This window comes from Sander lucioperca, chromosome 11, assembly GCF_008315115.2.
Source record: "Sander lucioperca isolate FBNREF2018 chromosome 11, SLUC_FBN_1.2, whole genome shotgun sequence".
Taxonomy (NCBI): Eukaryota; Metazoa; Chordata; class Actinopteri; order Perciformes; family Percidae; genus Sander; species Sander lucioperca.
The window spans coordinates 38,026,341-38,045,263 of NC_050183.1; the positions used below are offsets into that span (position 1 = coordinate 38,026,341).

The following is an 18,923-nucleotide window of genomic DNA, read 5'->3' on the forward strand; positions in this document are numbered from 1 at the left end:
AGTGGAGGGTGGAGGTTACAACATAGTAGCAAGCCCTGAGGTCTCACCAGTAGCAGGCTGTGGTCTCTCAGCAAGGCCATGTCTCTCTCAAGCTGCTTAGTCTGCTCTTTCAGCTGATGATTGTGGGCAGATATCTCCGTCTGGGCCTGCAGCAGGTCCTCCACAGTCAAGGCTTTCACTCCCAGCTGATCACCACACACAGAGACGGACACAAACAGTGTCACACATCAGCTACAAACACATAATGCCTAAACAACTATTTAACATCAGTGAAAACATTGCTTCGCTAACCTCCGGTGGTTAAAGTTTTTACCCTGCCGAGTCAGTCACTACTATAGTCACTACTATATATATTCTGTATTAGACAAGGATGGTGTGTTGGCGCGGCTGTTTGTTGAGTGTTTGTTCAGCTTACATATTACTACTTGTTTAGGTGCTTTTAATGTTTAAAAATAGCCAAGGTGAAACTAACTGAAACACACAAGTTTTATTTTGTATTTTCAATTTCATAGCATAAGAGATGATTTTTCAGTTTTATAGCCTATTGTTACCTGTTGGGAAAGTGTTTGTTCAGTGTTCGTACAGTGTAATACAGAAGTGTTTGAATGTTCCTTGTTGTTATAATGAAAATAAATTACCGAAGTTGCCAGAGAGCAAAAAGTCCGCAGCAAGAGGATTTTGTCTGTTTTTGACACACGCTCTACTGTCTGTTCCAATTAAACGAAAAGAAACATGTCCCTTTTTCCCTGTGACCAAACTGTGACTCTTAAACCGGAGTATGAACCGAACCGTGACTTCTGTGTACTGTTACACCCCTAGTACACTGTCTGATCACTGTAACCTCACATCACTGTTGGGTGTAATTAGCGCTTTCAGCATAGCACGTCTGACAACACCCAACAGGGATGCTATGCGTGTCTCAGGTGCAGACTTGAAGTTTCAACCAGAGGAGCTTAGTGTTAAGTTAATGCAAACTACAAAACAAAACAGAAGGAAAAAACCCAAAGTATGTTGTTCCTCTCTCACATTCCAGTCACTGTCTGTTCATCTTTAAAGGGTTATAAGCTATTCAGGTTGTCCTTCAAATGGGTGTATTTAAGAAATAATCGTAGTACACATGCGGTACTTTAGATTTATATAGATCCTTAATTTGATAAAATACCTCAAAAATAAAATAACTTTATGAGAAAGACCCAAGTAAAGATGGAAAACAACTGATGTTTGTGGAAATAATTTTGACTGTGTCCATACAGCTGTGTAATGGTGTAAAATAAAGTTTCAGCTGTCCCCACCTCATCTAGTTTGGTCTGAAAGAGACCTTTGATCTTGTCCTTGTGAGACTGACAAACAGAGTGGAGCTGCTCCGCCTGCCCTGACAGGTCCCTGTGTTTTTGCTAGAGACAGAAACAAAGAATACAGGTAATAGGTTGGGCAAAAATGCAAAAGAAATATGACGAAAGATGCCACTTAATATGTGTTGGCATGATATGTTAGTAAAATGTTCAAGGAAAATTGCAGCAGTAACAAATCAATAGTCCCTGCAATAGCATTACTTATTACCTTCTCCTGTTCTAAAAGCTGCTGCAGGTTGGAGCGGTACTGAGGAGTCTTCATGTGGGTCATAAATTGGAGGTATTGAACTTTGATGTTATCTGTAAAAAGATTTAGGTCATGGACACAGAGGGAGCAAAAACACAGGATATAATATATTAGTTGGGTTGATGGGGAAATGGAGCTCAGACACCAAACACATTGACATGCAGTGTTATACCACATTTAGACTAACAAAGTGTTTAGGAACTCAAATGAATGCGTCTCTCCTTCTGACCTCTCATTTGTAAACTCTGCTCTTCTCACTGTAGGCTGTTGCATTAACTTTTCATAGAGATCAAATACAGAAGATTCTTTATTTTTTTAAAAAATATTTAACAATCTGTGCATATTGAAGCTCAACTGTAACAATAAAACCACCATTATAATGAAATGAAAGTAAACCATATTTTGCATACAGATTTGCACAAAGTCTGGTATAATATGTACGACTTGACAACTGATTTGAAGATGACATAAAAAATGAATCAGAGTCTTCATCAGCTCACCTAGCAGTTGTTGCAGACCAGGAGGAGTCGGGCTCAGAAGCAGCTGACTAGAGGGATAGTGCTGGACCTTGGGTGGAAGCTGGTAGAAGGGACTCTGAGGTTGCCGGTATGCATCTGTACACACAACATGCATATTCACGTTAAACTGAGATTTCTAGGCCATACAGTGTAGATGTAAAGAGGGCATTCATCATTTCTGTAATGTGTGTGTGTGTGTGTGTGTGCGTGTGCGGGTGTGTGTCCTCTGACCCTGAGGGGGTGCCGCAGAAAGGGTCTTGGCATGAAGCAGATCCAATGCGCTCTGATTCTTCTTGTTTTTCTTCTCGGTAGCCGGGGCAGCTTTCTTGGGTCGACCACGTTTCTTGTTGTTCAACTTGCGAGCTTTGGGTAAGAGTCGGGCTCTTCGGGGTTTAGCAGAGGGCTTGACCACTGTCACCAAGCTAGGACGCTCATCCTCACCACAGGAGTCCTGCTGTAATACGCATAAGCCAAGATAGGAATATTTCAGGGACAGAATGGCACACAAGTTGATTCATATTTAGTCCCTATCTTACTGGTCCTAGGAATTGCTTCCCACGTAAGGTGTTGTAAATCTGTCCATGTCCTACCTTGTTTTGTTCTTTAGGTTTTGTGGGCGTGGTGCTATTGCTTTTACTGTCCTTCGTGTCCTTCTGCTGACGTCGCCTAGCTGCCTCTTGCTCCTCCTGATATCAGATGAACCAATTTCATTGTTTGATCCAGAAAATAGAGATTGTACAGTGACTCATGCCAATACATTGAGGAAGAAGAACATGACTTACCCTGAGTTTAGGATTTTTGAGACTAGCAAAATAGTTTTCAAGCTGAAGAACAGGACAAGGAAAATAAGAATATTAGAATAATAGTGTTTACATTCTACCTAAGTTCAAATAACCATGGTGTTTACATTAACATTGGCTGTAACCTGATTTCAAAAATGTCATTGTGAATACAATTGATGTTTTATAAATCCCTGTATAGTCTGTAGCATGTACATACAATTTGCTTTCTTGTGCCATTAAATAATATCTCTCTAATTACAGCTTAAAATACATTTGTAACTCTTTTTAAAGCAAACAATGAACAAGACTTCATGGTTCATTTTTGCACACTGAGACCAGTTCATCAATTGTAGACTGGTTCTTTATAGTTTAGGGCTGTGCTTGATTGAAGAAATTCTTAGTCGACTAACACTCATTCAATTGTAACGACTAATTGATTAGTTGATTTAATCGACAGATCTGTAAACCTGAGTTTCTCCGCAAAGAGTCACTTTAATTCTTGTGTTTACCAGAGATGTGCTCGTACGTTTCTTGGAAATAAGTCATTCAGCATGAAAAAAGCATAAAACATGACTAATCGACTAAAGAAATCTTAGTTGACTAAGACCAAAACGACCGATTAGTCGGCTAATCGACTAAGAGGGAGCACCCCTATTATATTTGTCTTCCTGTGATGTTCTTGGATTATATTATAATGCAGTCACCCTTTGTCACTGCCAGTTCTTTGAGGTTGATTTGCCTTTACTCACTTACCCTTGCTTAACCATCAAAAGACATTCTCTAAATAGATACAAACAATATAGTCAAATCAATAAAGGCACATGTACATAATTAACTCTACTCAGATTGCTTAGTCATGGGACTGACTACTCATTGAGACAATACCAGCTGTTATTATGGCAGCCTATCTCATGTTTAGGTTAGTCTTTGTGTCTAATGTATTTGTTTGTTTCAGCAGTCATTTAGTGTTTTATTTGTCAAGGTCTTCTCTTATAGACATTCTAGTCTCTGCACATTGGGTTCTCCTCCAAGAGCTTCAGTGCTTACTATGGTGCGGTCTATGGTGTGCAGGTAGTAGGACACTGGCTTTCCCGTCCAGGACACGGAGCCCCTCAGTGGAGAAAGCTCCACCACACGCATTATTGTGCCAATATCTGCAGGACAGAGAAAAAAAACATGACACTGCATTTTGAATACACATCAAAGGAAGCATGAGACATTGAAATTGGATTTTCCACTGATTGTGGTACCTACCACTTAGGTTTCGACTGTTTATTCTAAAATTTAAAGGTGCAAAAGGTTTGGAGGACACAATTTTTCCACCTGGGGAAATAAAAAACAACAAACAAAACAAAATCAATAAATACATTTTTTTTTGCAGTGGACACAGTAGCTGCAATGGCTCACTACATAAAGCAAACACAGAATATGAAACATAATCGCTTCACCCAATTAGAGCCAGGAATCCATAGACACATTCATCATATTATCATTTTAAGTAGCAAAGTGGGGTGTGAAGTCAAAGGTCGAGTGCCAAGAGTTAACACGGTGGCTCATGGAAGCCATCAGCCATTGTTATTTTAATCACCAATGAGAAGAGCTGAATACATATTTGTTCCAGTGAGCCACAGCATCACTCCCATTGCTACCAACAGACGGCCTTGATGTTTTGTACACAAATAAGAAAAGGTTATTAGCACCAGAGGCCTGTACTACGAATCAAGATCAACATGCCCTGGATTTATTTCAGTTACCTGGCTTCACTAACCCTAACAACCGCGGTCCCGCATAACCTGTGTCACGACGGTGGTTAACAACAATCAACCCAGGGTTTCCCAATCCAGCGGCGCGTGCGTTCGCATAAAAGAGGCGGTGTTTGCACAGCACGACCAATCGCAAACATCTACCAGAGCCGCATATTTTATATAAGAAAAGCAAATTATAATTCTACATAAATATGAAGAACACAGACACAGTTTTGCAGGCAAAATGCAATACAGTCGCTGCTTCCTAAAACAGGAGGAAAGCTGGCAAAAAATAGCCAACGCTGTAAATGCGTAAATCACAACGCTTATCAATATCTTCCCCATCAGTCAGGCACTAGATCTGAGCATAATTACACTTGTGCGTTCCATAAACTGCCGTTGCTTTAGCCTATTATTTCAGTTGCAACCCTGGCAGTGGAAGCGATCATGAGAGCAAATAAAATATATAAAAACATAATTCGAACCGATGTGCACATTGGCAACACACGGCTCAAGATGCCGATAGCCTATATCCCTCCCATTAAAATCTATATATTTCATAAAAATACCCATCAGGGAATGTTAACGGGGTTGTCGGTCTCTAAATGTTTTAACTTTTATGAGCGCATCCCTCTCTCCCTCTCTCTCTCCCTCTCTGCGCACCAAGCTCCGCCTGATCTTCTAAGAACAGTGACGCCATTATCAATCGAGTATTGATTGGTCAGTAGGCGGTGCTTTTACACCAGTTGATCTCTAATCTCCAACTTAACCTGCTCCCGACCAGGTTAGGTGTTCAGCATAAGTTACACGGCGATTGAACACGATAACAAGTAGGGGTGGGAATCACCAGAGGCTTCACGATACCATCATGATACTTATGTCGCGATACGATATTATTGCGATTTTAAACATATTGCAATATTCTGCAATATATTGCAATTTATTACCTTTTTTCCAACTTCAAATTTTTCCCAATTTCAAATTATGTCCCCAAAAGGAAACTTTGTCAACATCTGTTTTATCTAAAAAGATAAATTTCTGTTTGTTCATCTCACTTCAATTGTATTGCTGCAAAATGGGATTGTCAAGCAGACAAACTGACCAACACACATATAATAATAGATCGATACTTTGCGTCTGTGTATCGATACAGTATTGCCACGGAAAATATTGCAATACTATGCTGTATCGATTTTTTCCCCCACCCCTAGTAACAAGTGATCCACCGTCGTGGTACAGAAAACCCTGGGTTGAACCTGAAGTTACCTCGTTAATGCCAAATCTTGCTTCGTAGTACAGGCCTTTGCTGCTTAAAACCTTGATCAGTTTACTCCTGAGGGCTCATAAAATGTCTGACTTTTTTGTGGCTCATCAAGCATCTGCTCTGCCATACAAGTCGTTTTAAATGACAAATGACATAGCTCACTGCGGAGATAAAAGGACCAGTGGAATGAGGATCCCATATTTCTATCTCATTGTATTGCCTAGGAAAAGCCAAATCAACCCAGTTTGTATTGATTGCTCTTATGGTTGACAGAATGCATTGTCAGAAGTACATTGGCAAGATTTTCCCTTGAAAAACCCATCCATGTTTACGTTAAAGTTAATATACTGAGGCTCTTTTGAGGAACACTTCGGTATAAGCCACAAGAAGTGACAATGTTGTGCTTAGCTAAAAAAAAATACTAACCTTCCTTCATGTTAGCAAAGCGCTCCTTCAGCTGGTGATCTACCTCTGGACCAAAGGCAAAGTTATTCACAAAAATAATACTGCAAGACAGACAAAGAAAAAATAATTTAGACAAAGTTGGCAGTAAAAAAAAGAGTGACATTTTTTGGCAAAGTTCTGCAGATACATTTATTATAGGACTGCTAACTTTCTTCTAAACCTTTCATTTAGGAGTCCTGTAGAACTGCATGATTATGGCCAAAATGATAATATTGATTATTTTGATCAATATTGAGATCATGATTATTTATCACGGTTATTCATTGATGTTAGGGACAAATATTTTTATTGCCCTTTCATAAATAAATAAACAGAGCACTGCTTTCGCTTCCATGTTTGGCTACATTCCTGCTAATGTACAAATCTTTGCATCAAAATAAGACTTACTGTTCTTATTCACAGTTCATCCCCAAGAAGCAACATATACATATAAATAAAACTGTACCCAAAAGGGACTAGCTCTAGGACATTTGATTTTCGTTTTGCCCGTGTGCTCTCTGTTGCGTATTACTCCTCTTCTCTGGACTGCAGCTGCAAAATTATTTTGCAGGCTGCCTCGTCATAGTACGGGCACAGTGGCATGCTAGCGCCACAACAGAGAAGCCAAAACACCTCAATCGCCCCATGGTGGCTGTGTGTTAGTTTAGGAAGCACTTGATTTGATATGCAGTGGAGTTTTCAATGAGCGAAGCACGCATTTAAAACACCAATACGCTCATCGTTCGATCATGTTTAATTGTGGGAAGCCAAAACTGCGATTGTGATTAATATTTGATTCATTGTGCAGCCCTAGAGTGTGCATATGATGCTCTTTATCTGGATAACTAGAGTTATACTTGCTCATTTGAAAGTGTGTTTCATAATGGTAGCTTTTATTACAGGACTGAACCGTTGCATTACAATGTATAGCGGTTTCTATTTTCTAGTCCCTCAGTGTATAAATTCAGCTTATAAATGGTCTTATTGGAAAACGGAAACTGCGTCTTTCAGACTAATGCGGTGACCCGGTTTGGTATAACACCTTGTGTTTGCGATTCTTTCCTTCCATTCTTCAGACAGAAAGTCACCTCTCTCCAGCTGAAAGAATCAATGCAGAGTATGGGTAAAAATCCTGAAAACCCTTGGATCAGAACAATATAGAAATGTTGTGTGTGTGCTTTACGATAGTCACTTACTGTGTACTCCCCATGTTTCTTCCCGTACCATTTCATCCACTTTTTAAACTCTTTATCCATGCTCTGAGAGAGAGAATGTCAATATTAATATCCAAACAACAATGCTGGTTTGGGTGTGTTCCTACAGGGTAATGATGAGAAGATAAAATGTGAACCGGGAAATCCACTTTGAAGACTGATTGGACACAATGACACCACACAGCGGAAAAACTTCAGACTCCTCTGTTTATTTGCCAGAGGTGATTTGTACTGCGCCAACACTGCATCGTTTCACTACAATGACTGTGGAAGCGGTGATCTTTGACACAGCGGTGTTGTCTCGTTCTCTTTCTGGAATACCCCTCTGGTCTTGCAAGATATTTATGTGGTTACCTCTGCATATGTAGCTGGAATGTCTGCTTTCTCTACACCGTAGTAGTGTTTACAGTTGGTTGCTGCTGCAACTTGCAGCACTACCTGACCAACTCCTGCAAATAAGAAAACAATAGGTTCACGTCTTACACTAAACAAACAAAGACACTTAGGCTGTCAATATCATGGATGCATAATAAGACCTGGATACAGCGTACGAGGCGAAACCCCTATGAGAGTTACTAAGTGGCGCACAAAACCAAAAAAAGTTCAATTTCCCCATTATGAAATTACCCGGATGATCGGCGCTGCTTCCGCACTATGGGGCCTATAGAGCAGTCGCACTAGAGACCTCCGGCGGCCGAGCCGGCTACTTCCAGTTTAGCGCGAGAAGGACACAAGAAAGTTGTAATTCCACTGTTTGGCCACTATGTCAAATTGGCTTCAAAGCCCGGTGCACTTCCTGTGGGCGTGGTCAATATAGCCACCTTTCAATATTATTATTTGTTTATCAAAAACCGTCCCCACTACACCATTAATAAACTATCAACCTATTAACAATGTATTTGTTGGGATACACTACTAAGTGACGTCCCAAAATAACAGCAGACTAACCACTGCCGAGGTCAACAAAGGTGTCATCTTCCATCATTTCCATCTCGTCGATGATCTGAGCCACCAGGTCGAAAGAGGTCTCTCCGTACACCTCAGGGGAGAAAGGCTCATAGTTGTTCAGCTTCTCCGGGTCGGTAACTGAGTGGTTGTACACCTGCTGTAGGATGTGTCTCAGCAGCCCGTTTGAAGGACGCTTGTTGAGCTTCATGGGCTGTGTAGTCCCTTTCCACTATAAAACAGGATTAGATATTTATTCACATACTACAAAAAACACTCAAAACGAGGCATAATGGCTTTCTTCTACACATGTGCAGATATTATCCAGGGGTGCTGGCCTTTCGAAGAGAAGGACAAATCCATAAATAAGAGAATACTGGACACAAATGTGGACTAGATAGCAACAGCGCTTATGAAACATCTGGTCAATAACTTGAAGCAAAAATCACTAATTGTATTTCACATTATTCTTGTTAGACAGTGTTAGGTCATGTGTGGCACTGATTGAAGGGAACACTGTAATAGACTCGCAGTACACAGATACAGTGTTGTTCACTTTGAGTGACTAATGTTTCCACATTCACTTCAGCTACAGAGCACTAAATACCCGTCACACATCGGACTCACCAGCTGGTGAATGCTGTCGATGGCCCTGTTGTACTTGTCACAAAGTCTCTGCATACTCTCGAAGCTGTGAGAATAACAAGACACAAAATGAATACCATCATTTTGTACAAGATGAAATCCAACTTCCCAGTCCAACACCTATTTTTCGGTTGACTTCACAAGAACAATTTTCATCTTAATGCAACCCTGAAAATACTCCACTTAAATATTTGTGTTAATGGTGACATAAATATATTCACTATTACTGACACTTTTAGATTTTAGAGAACACCAACCTCAGACAAATAGGAAAACAAAGACTTGTATTTAGACATACAAGCAGGCTGTTAGACCTCATAAAACAGCAGACAAAAACAGATTTTGACACGACCCTAGGCTCACCTCTTGGTGTCATAGTCAATGAGTACGTAGTTTTCCATGGCCAGTTTGAGGTCTGGGATCTCCTCACACACCCACCTAGAGGAAGCACACATACAATGGTTACTAGATCATACACCCGACACTTAGGCGTCCGGTATACTCGCCGCAGCCGACCTGTCGCGTGCAAATGTGACGTCATGGGAGCGCCGCAACTGTTTATACTCGCGCGTGGTGGGCACGACTCTAGTTGCAGTCTTCTCTTGAACAGAGGTGTCGCTAATGAGGAAAGGCTACCGTCTTTGCTATTTCTACGGACTAGAAGAAGAAGAAAAGGTAAACAATGCCAGAACTGGCAGCAGCATTGACATCAATGCTTCGAATTGATTCGATGAGCTACTTGGTCGGATCAAGCCTTTCATTCACCATAAAAGAACTCATCTTAACCCAGTAAGTTTACAAGAGAGACTTGCAGTCACTCAGAGTCCTGGCATCCGGTTACCCTCAAACTCTGGTCGTGCACTTAAAATCCTGGCGCGCCAGCGAGATCTATGTCATTTTGACGTCACATTGGCAAGCGACAGGTCGGCTGCGGCGACCTGTAAAAAGGTCTTTACTGTCTGTGTGAATGTGGGAGTTCAGACGATGGAAAGGTCACTTACCGAATGGTCTCGATGATTTCATGAGCAGCATCATGGTGTTTATCCTGAAAACAGAGGGGAACAAAATATTAAAACACCTCTCAGCATGACCCTTTAAATTCAACAGTAACACAAACTGCAGCTTCCAAAATGACCATAAAGTTTAATCAACACCTCTCAAAAACTGAACTGAACATTATAGCCTACATGACAGTAGTGTTTATTGCAGGACTGTTTTATTACACTGCATTGGTTTAAGCTAAGTGTAACTAATAAACTTGTAACAGAGGGTAGAAAACCCCAAAGAGTCTGTATATCTTCCCTTAAAATAAAGAAAATTCTATAAACCAGGTAGCACAATACTCAATGTTTACAACACATACTATACACTGAATAAAGCAGACTCTTAAAGGGATAGTTGAGATTTTTTGAAGTGGGGTTGTATGAGTCTACAGTAGGCGGTGGTTGGCATGTTCCCAGTTAGAAGAAACAAACATGAGTACTAGGGGTGGGAAAAAATGTCACGTATGTATCGTGATTTTATTTTGCGACAACTTTTAAAATGTATTCTTTTTCCCAGAATCAATATTTATTTTAATTTTTTTTACCAATGATTCACCTACATATTTTCTGTTCATACGGTACCGCCGACAGCGACTACATCATATCCTTTTTTTTTCTTCAGCAAAACAGACCGAAAGCAGAAAATGCACAAAATCCATGTTATGTACTTCTTTACAAATGAAATAAATGTCAGACTGACTGACTGGTGATAGGCAATCTTTTTATAAAACATTTTTTTAGAAATGTCTCATGATATGTTGTATATTAACTTGTTTTTGTTAAAGGAGGAACAGAAAATCGCAATACTCAATACTATCAGATCGCAATGCTGCTAGAATCGCAATAAATGAAAACCGCAATACAACTCGAATCGGCACCCACATATCATGACAGAATCGAATCGGGACAAAAGCGTGAGTACCAACACAGAACAATCCAATATACTCCTATGGTCGGAGGCAGCAGCAAAACGTATTTAAGCTACCTACAAAAAAATCTACGGGTGGGAAAAATAATTGTTTCTTAGATGCATCGCGATTCTCCCTAGAACAATTCGCTTATCGATTCTGATAAGTTAATAATCGATTTTAAAATGTGTGGATTTTAATTTTAAAGTTACTGTCTCCAGACTAGTACAAATCAGAAAACAGAGTGACTGAAAGAGGATGGGATAATGGACGACAACTTAGAGTTTAGGGACGAGTGCAGACAAAAAAAAAAAAAAAACACACAAAAATGGACAAAAGGAGAAAGAAAATTAAATTTTGTATATATACACACATGATCTAATAAGACATACATAAAATAATTAGGCAAAACACATATAGGCTGTTCATCTGACATTACATCTGACCACCTCATGTTCAATTCTCCACCTTTAAACATGACTGAGCCTCTGACATGGAAGATTACTGGGAGAGAAGGGGACTTTCACGAGCATGTTTAAGGCTTAAGCATGGAACGACTACCAAACAAAAACCTCAGTAGACAAAACATTTTATTAAAACTTGTGTGTGACAAATACGGTATATGTCAAAATCTAAGCTTTGTCTAGCTGCTTTGTCTAGGAAGTGATTAGCAAACTCTGAGTAGCAAACTCAGATTTATATGTATATTTTTAAAAATCACGCATGGAAATGTACATTAAAAAATTGTTGCATTGAGATGCATCAATAATCGGTTTAGAACCAAATCGTTGGCCTCTGAATCGGAATCGAATCGTGAGGTGCCAATCGATTCCCACCCCTAAAAAAAAAAATCGATATCAGTTTAAGTGTAGGCTATAGTTTTCATATTTTTACCGCTTTACGTTGCCATCAGAGAGCCCTTTCCTTTTGGCAACACATTTTCTCAACCGTAGCACTTTCATATTCCTACACAGAAGCGTAACTGTCCCACGCACTATATTATACCGCAGATCAGCTGTTTGGGTCAGACTTTCAAGAAAATAAAAATCAGTGATTAGGACAAAATGCCGTTCACTGTGGAGACAAGAGGATACCTTTATGAGCCAGAGTATTCAGAAGAAGAACTTTTGCAGAGGGAGACTGAACGGCACGGAAAAGATAGAAGGGAAACTTCTGTGGAAAGCAAAGAGCTGTCTAAACCTGCCTCCTCGTAGTTTTAATTTCAAGTTTTATTTTATTTGGAGCTGGTAACTCTCAGGAGTAACCTTCAAGAAATTGGTTTAGTTCATTCAAGATTCAGCTTAATCAGACTATTCCAAACCATGTCTTAGATTTAGGTTAATCTGGTTCAAAATGGCACTAGGCCTGTCACCATAACAAATTTTGCTGGACGATAAATTGTCCCAGAAATGATTCCGATAAACAATAATGTTGTCGTTCTGAGACCATTTTCATCTATTATAATGATAATGGCATAATAATGCAGGTACACCTTTTCAAAGATCGATAAACTTTTATTTCTAAAGACTATTTAACAGTGGAACTGGAAGACATTTGAAATATCCAAAATAAATGAACAAAACTAACTATAAATAAAATGGACTCTCAGTCTCTGTTAACAAAAAATGCACTTGAATAAAAAACAAACACAAACAAAAACAATAACTGAAATGAGTCTAGACATGAGTCTAAACATTTGGGAGTGCAGGGTCCAGTCAGCAGTTATGTAGTGTAAAGTGAAGCTCATATAGGGGGTCATGTTTGAACTTGACCACATATCCATGGTGGCAGAGTAAAATTGGATGTCTTTGATCTCCTTTAGTATGTCGTATTTCACGCTGTTGTACAGTTGTGGAATTGCCGTTTGTGACACATATGCTCTCCCAGGTAATTCGTACTGGCTGTCAAATGTTTGCAGCATTCGCTCGAAATGCCGGCTTTTCGACGATACTGAGCAAACTACACTGTCTGTGAGTGCACACCATTTTGCACTAAATGCCCCAGTGATTGTGTACGGGAAGACGGAGACGGCCCATCTGTTGTAGTTTTTTTTTTTTTTCAGCTGGGAAAACTGCACCGGATGATTGTGTTCTAGGTGCATATGTTTGTTGTGTTGCCGCGTTTAGTCGCTACCGTTTTACAACAAATGCGACATACGACTCGCTCAGGTTAAGTGGTTCACCGCGGTCATTCGGTTTTGAATCTGAAGGGCTCCCACACTGCAGCAGTCGCGTTTGGCTTTGAAACCAATTCCATCTTTTTTTTTTTCCTTTGCAATTCCTCCAACTCTCAACTAGCGTTTTCTCTGGCTATACTCCTCACGCGGCTCTTTTGCTGCACTCTGTGGTAGGCTACGCCAGGAGTCCCGCCTCCCCACACAGAGACCATGCTGCTGACAAGTGACTGACACGAGGGTTCACTCCTTGTTACGCTAAGGAACCGAGAGGGGTCACCGATGCACCGGTGTGGTCATCCAGTCTCTTTGGTAGAGAGAGAGAGAGAGACGAGGAAAACAAACAAGCATGAAAATGGAAATTATCGCGGCCTGGAAAAATTATCGAGCTAATTTTTATTTATCATGCGATTAATTGATTTATTGCATATCGCGACAGGCCTAAATGGCACTTGTCTAGAACAAAGCTTAATGAAATGAGATAAGTATAATAATTATATTGATCCCATGCAGGGAATATATAGTTAGTAATCTTAGCTGGAGTGTGCTGGGCAGCTCTGTGGGAGTACGTAATAGGACTCAAATTACACCCAGAGCACAGCCAGCCTGAGCCTGTTGCCTGAGCTGACCCACTGACCCACTTTCTGTCTACTGCTCCAGCACATTGCCAAGAAGAGCCTGTGGTGGAGGAAAAGAAAAGAGGGGAAAGTAAGAGAGGAGGAGAAACGAGAAATAAAATAAAGAAAGTGAAAGTGAGTAGAGCTAGAAACGGGGGAAAGTGACAGGGGAAGAGAGAAGAGGGAAAGCCTGGTATTTGTCAGCTGTTTGAGGCCTGGCACAGCAACCGCAGCTAACAGCTCACAGACTGGAGCTCCCGGCTTCCCGCTCAATACTGCCCGCCACTACTTCCGCCAAAGCTCAAACATGCATGCGCACACTTAAATATCCATGGTAACACAGGAAATCTACTACTATTTCTGTCGGCAGCACAGCATTTCAGCTTCAGCTAAAAAGCAGCATGATCTACACATCTTCAGCAGATTTAACACACTGTGTTCCACTAAATATGGAAAGTGTAAAAGGTGTGTGACTATATAAAAGAGGCCGTGTGAGCGAGCGAATGAGATGCTGAAGGGAGGAGGTCATCTGCTCACACAAAGACGGCACACAGCAACACCAGCACAGGGCTGCTGCTAAAAATAAACACTGTCTGAATGTGAGTCAGACAAAAAGAAGAGGAGACCCTCCTCTCTCCCCACTGTGGGTATACCGACGCATGTACGACTCCTCCTCTCTACACCACCTCTTCAGTCAATCTCTCCGAGCATCATGGGCGTAGGGGTTTTACGCTACACGCTGCTCCACTACGTGTACCACAGCAGCCTACGAGATGAAATGACTAAGGCAGGCGTACCACTCACACCCTTTTACTACTCTTACTTACCATTAAATACAACTAGTTCTCGCAAACTAACACAGCATCAGTATATAAAACAAGATACTGGTGCTAGCTTTCTGTCTTTTAATCAGTGTGTATTTTGTGAAAAGAAAATGTGTGTACAGTATCTGAACGTACTGCTATCCAGAGGAAATGTCTTGACATGTAATTGCACCCTTGTAAATAATGGGTTTACAGGTGAGAAGAACCAAACCAAAGACGTTCAGCAGTACGTCGTTTAAAGGCTATGTAAGCCTGGTAAGTGCCCACACCCAGAACCAGATGGACAAAGAGCTGCACCACACCAGAGGTGCTCTTCATATGGAAGCATTTACAGATGTGCAGATGTGGGAATTTAGTGAGAGATGGGGAGAGAGACAGGGAGAAACACAGAGCAAAAGAAAGAGTATTTTTATGGGCTTCATTCTAGGGGGCGGATTAGAGTAAAAGCACGCCTTATATTGCAACAGCCTGTATAACAGCCATGTTGTGTGTATCACAACACAAACTGCACTGTGTCCATGCTCTGCGGGTGAGATAAGCAATCCTAATGCTCTGTGGGAGTATAGAATGAATCTACATGGAGTGGGATCTGTTGCTACCAGCAAGCAGTGTAAATGTGAATGAAAAAACACTTGAGCTGACGTGTTTTTGAATTCTATTAATATAGCATTGCTGAAAAAGAGCAGTCCCTTCTATCCTCCTCCCTGTAGAGTTGACCATATGGACATGACAGGAAGGAAGACGAGAGAGGAAGTCTTTCCCCTTTGAAAACAGGAGGAGAGCACCGCATGAATAGGCTCCATATTGCAGGACTCCACATGCAGGACTATCAGCTATCAGCTGTCTCTAATTCAATGCACGACAGCTAGTCAGAGTATAAATAGCTATCATGCAGGTCAACGGTATATTTTTCAACAGTATAAATTCCTGACATGCTTGCTCTTGTGTTTATCCTTACAGACCACAACACAAGGAAATGGGTGAGGCAATAAATTTGAGAGGGAGGAACTGTAAGTGTTATCAGATTGTAGCCTGGTGTAAATGGAGAGTCAACTCTGTCAGCCAAAGCAGAGAGGAGCGGCTAAGCAAAGTAACTCTGACTCAGTGACTTGAAATGCATTCAGTTCATATTGTGATCAACTACAAACAAACTAAATGCTGGAACTGAAATAACCCAACTGCTACACAAGGTACAGTGTGGGTGGAGGAGATGCACAGAAACACCCCACTCTGACATTCTGAGAAATTCAGCTTTTTTCAGTCAGCGCTGACTGTCTCCCCACAATTACCATAAATGAGAAACACAATTTAAAGTTAACTAAACACCACTGAAAAGACCACAGAACTTGCAACCGCTTCCCTTTCCGTTTGTCTTCAATGAGTCAACTGCAACCAGCCACTGACGTGTTGACAGCATGCTACATGGGAATACTAAAAACTGAGAAAAAAGGTCTCTTTCTAGGTAATCATGACTAGTGCTGACTTGAGAACTGACAGATCGGGGATCATATGAATGTATGGAGCACAAACTACCAAGCACAACCAGCTGGTCTCAATCATAGGGATGCCATTAGATTAAAAAAAAAAAAAAAAAAAAAAAACACTAAGCACTCGAGGAATGTAATACGGCCATCCACATGCCTGTAGCATCGAGAAACACAGACCTCAGAGTTCACACAAGCACACACATCTTGTACACAATCTCTACATCGCTATGTGTCTTGTGTGATTATTATCTGGTATCAAATGGTAGATCTGAGCAGAGAAAAAGACAGATCATAACCCCTTAGTTTTTGCCCAACAAAAACTAAGGGTGAGACTGACACAATGCTGGATGTGAAGGGTTGTCTCTTAAGTAGCTCTAATTTCAAAACACCTTATTACTGGCTTGGTTGTACTTGTTACCTAGTAACGTTAACGTTCCTCTGCTCAAATGTATCAGTCTGTATGTTCGTATTGTCTGGGGAATACCTTATGGTAGCACACGTTAAAATAAGCTAAATATCTGATCAGTCATTGTAGTTGGCTGTTACTGTCTGTCACCAACCCGACCAGTTTGACTTGACTTGACCCCCCCTTACGAGCGTGCAATGGCTCCTTTAGCTAGCCAATGTTAGCAAAAAGCTAGCTAACAAAGACAAAAACAGAGACACAATCTAAATATGTAGCTAACCGGTGAGATTTAGGGTTTAATACTTACGTATACTGGCAATGGCCACGGATAACCAGCAGGTTCTGCTCCAACCGGCGATTTGAGCTTTAGCTCAAGCTTTTCTCCCATTCTCCACTTCACGGCGGCTTGGCTGCGGTAGATAGCTAGCTAACTTAGCTCTCTGTTAGCCAGCTGGTCGGTTAGCGAGCGAGCTACAACGTGAACATTTTGTAAGAAAAAAACGTTGAAACGCGTAAAATGAAAAATAAGTCGACGCTTGTTCCGCGGTAAATAACCACAGAATGCGGTTAAGTGTGTAAATGTATCTGACTAGGTTTTGTATTTTGAATAAAATGCCTGTTTATGTCCACTGGCAATAACACATCGTCCGTATCGCCGCCATCTTGCCCGGCATGAATAAATATGGCAGGGGGCCACTGGTAGCAGGGGACACAGACGTCACCGAGGGGACCGTGATCTCAGCGCGTGGGCCAGCAACACGCACGAGCACGAGCTAGCACCCGTCCTACGGCGCGTGAGAGCATAGTCAACATCATGACTTTTTCCACATTAAAACAGAAGTAATTATGTGAGCTGGACTATAACAATATATATTTATAAATTCTAATTAAAAGCCATGATAAAATATTTTTTCCCCTAATAAAAACAATTACTTAGACCAATACCAGCCTTTAAAAAATATAGATCTAGGCGGACCAGCATAAACTTTTGAAAACGTAGGCTATTGAATATTATTAAGCTCACAGTGTTCATCATAAGACAGACTGCACCCAGTGCTGACTTCCACTTTAATATAGCCAAGTTTTCAGCACATAATCAGGACATAACATACACATTTTTAGACAATGACAATTTAATTATACATTATAGCCTATATAATATTGTTCTTAATATTATAATATTGTCAAAATTAGAAGTCTCTGGCTAAAAGCAGTATATTGCAAAGAACCTCTCGTATTGCAGACCTTTGTTCATGTAGCAGACAGCACTGTGTGACAGTAAGCACAACACCTCGGTCCTAGAACTGGCACGTCTATATGAAATGCACATGCTTATTAGTGTTGAAGAAGTAAAAATGTCAGCTATATGGGCTGCAGAGGCTCATAGCACAGGCATTCAGGCTGTGTGGAGTTACTCCCTTACCCCAGTGAGAGTTTACTCCTAGTGCTGTTTTCAGATAGTAATTAGGACTTTAATAAAAGTCTTTAAAATAGTTGTTATATAGATTGTTTAATTGTTTTGTTATCATTTGCTTTCAGAGGAAGACAGAAAGTTATACTTTCAGATTGAAGCATTTCAACATAAACTAGAAAATGCATGACAGCTTAAATTAACTGCAAAGCATTGCTGAAAATGTCAAAATCTGAAATGCATTGCACTGCATTGCTGAAAAAAATCTGGTAGCTGACAGACCTAGGAGCTGAACTGCATTACCCAAAGAAGCTGAGAGCTGAAATGCATTGCTAGAAAAGCTGGAAGGTAAACTGAAATACCGCCAAAGCTGGAAGTTGAAATGAATTGCCTTTAAATGTTGAAAAAAGGATTATTTCTATTAACATCAGACAGATGAAACGCAGTGCAAAACACTATGGGCCATAAGATGCATTGCCCTGAAGAGCTGAGAGCTGAAATGTATTGCATGAAAAGAAGGAGGCTAAACAGCATTGCATTGGAAAAGCTAAAAGACTAAATACATTGATAACGAACATTTCTTATAAAGAAAATGATTGATGAATGTAAGACGAGATCAAAGAAAAAAGCATAAAACTGTGATAATTCAAAAAACCTTAAAGATTTTCAAAAGCTAAAGTGTAATAGTTCTTACAGTTAATAGTTAAAAGTGTTGTCACTCATTAAAAGGTTAAATTAAGTCTGTAGCTGAAAGTATGCTAAAGTAGTAGAACTTGAAAGTGGAGTAGGTTTGAAGAGGATTTAAAAATGTCTCCCATTGACTTCCATTATTTAAAAAAAGGCTGAAAAAGCAAGTATGAGAAGTAGAAAGCTCCTTAAAGAGCTGAACCTTTTGACA

General features: G+C 40.4%; 1 protein-coding gene across 5 annotated transcripts in view; it reads right to left on the reverse strand.

Moving 5' to 3' along the window:
- Positions 1–17,311, reverse strand: part of dot1l (DOT1-like histone H3K79 methyltransferase) — a 28,198-nt gene extending 10,887 nt beyond the window's left edge. For 4 of the 5 annotated variants that reach the window (XR_004898846.1, XM_036007509.1, XM_036007510.1 and 1 more), the window contains exons 1-18: positions 16,922–17,311; positions 10,158–10,201; positions 9,520–9,594; positions 9,139–9,202; positions 8,515–8,743; positions 7,921–8,015; positions 7,549–7,611; positions 7,395–7,450; positions 6,335–6,414; positions 4,154–4,222; positions 3,947–4,053; positions 2,900–2,941; positions 2,708–2,803; positions 2,349–2,571; positions 2,100–2,213; positions 1,561–1,652; positions 1,293–1,394; positions 48–185 (exon numbers count right to left, since the gene is read on the reverse strand). Coding sequence is in view for 4 of the 5 variants with exons in the window: in XM_036007509.1 (XP_035863402.1) it covers positions 48–185; positions 1,293–1,394; positions 1,561–1,652; positions 2,100–2,213; positions 2,349–2,571; positions 2,708–2,803; positions 2,900–2,941; positions 3,947–4,053; positions 4,154–4,222; positions 6,335–6,414; positions 7,395–7,450; positions 7,549–7,611; positions 7,921–8,015; positions 8,515–8,743; positions 9,139–9,202; positions 9,520–9,594; positions 10,158–10,201; positions 16,922–17,002 (1,770 nt within the window). In the remaining variant the exon portion in view is untranslated. Of the gene's footprint in view, positions 1–47; positions 186–1,292; positions 1,395–1,560; positions 1,653–2,099; positions 2,214–2,348; positions 2,572–2,707; positions 2,804–2,899; positions 2,942–3,946; positions 4,054–4,153; positions 4,223–6,334; positions 6,415–7,394; positions 7,451–7,548; positions 7,612–7,920; positions 8,016–8,514; positions 8,744–9,138; positions 9,203–9,519; positions 9,595–10,157; positions 10,202–16,921 lie in introns of those variants that run through there. The other variant, XM_036007511.1, reaches the window with a different exon arrangement.
- Between the last annotated feature and the right edge of the window lie 1,612 nt (positions 17,312–18,923).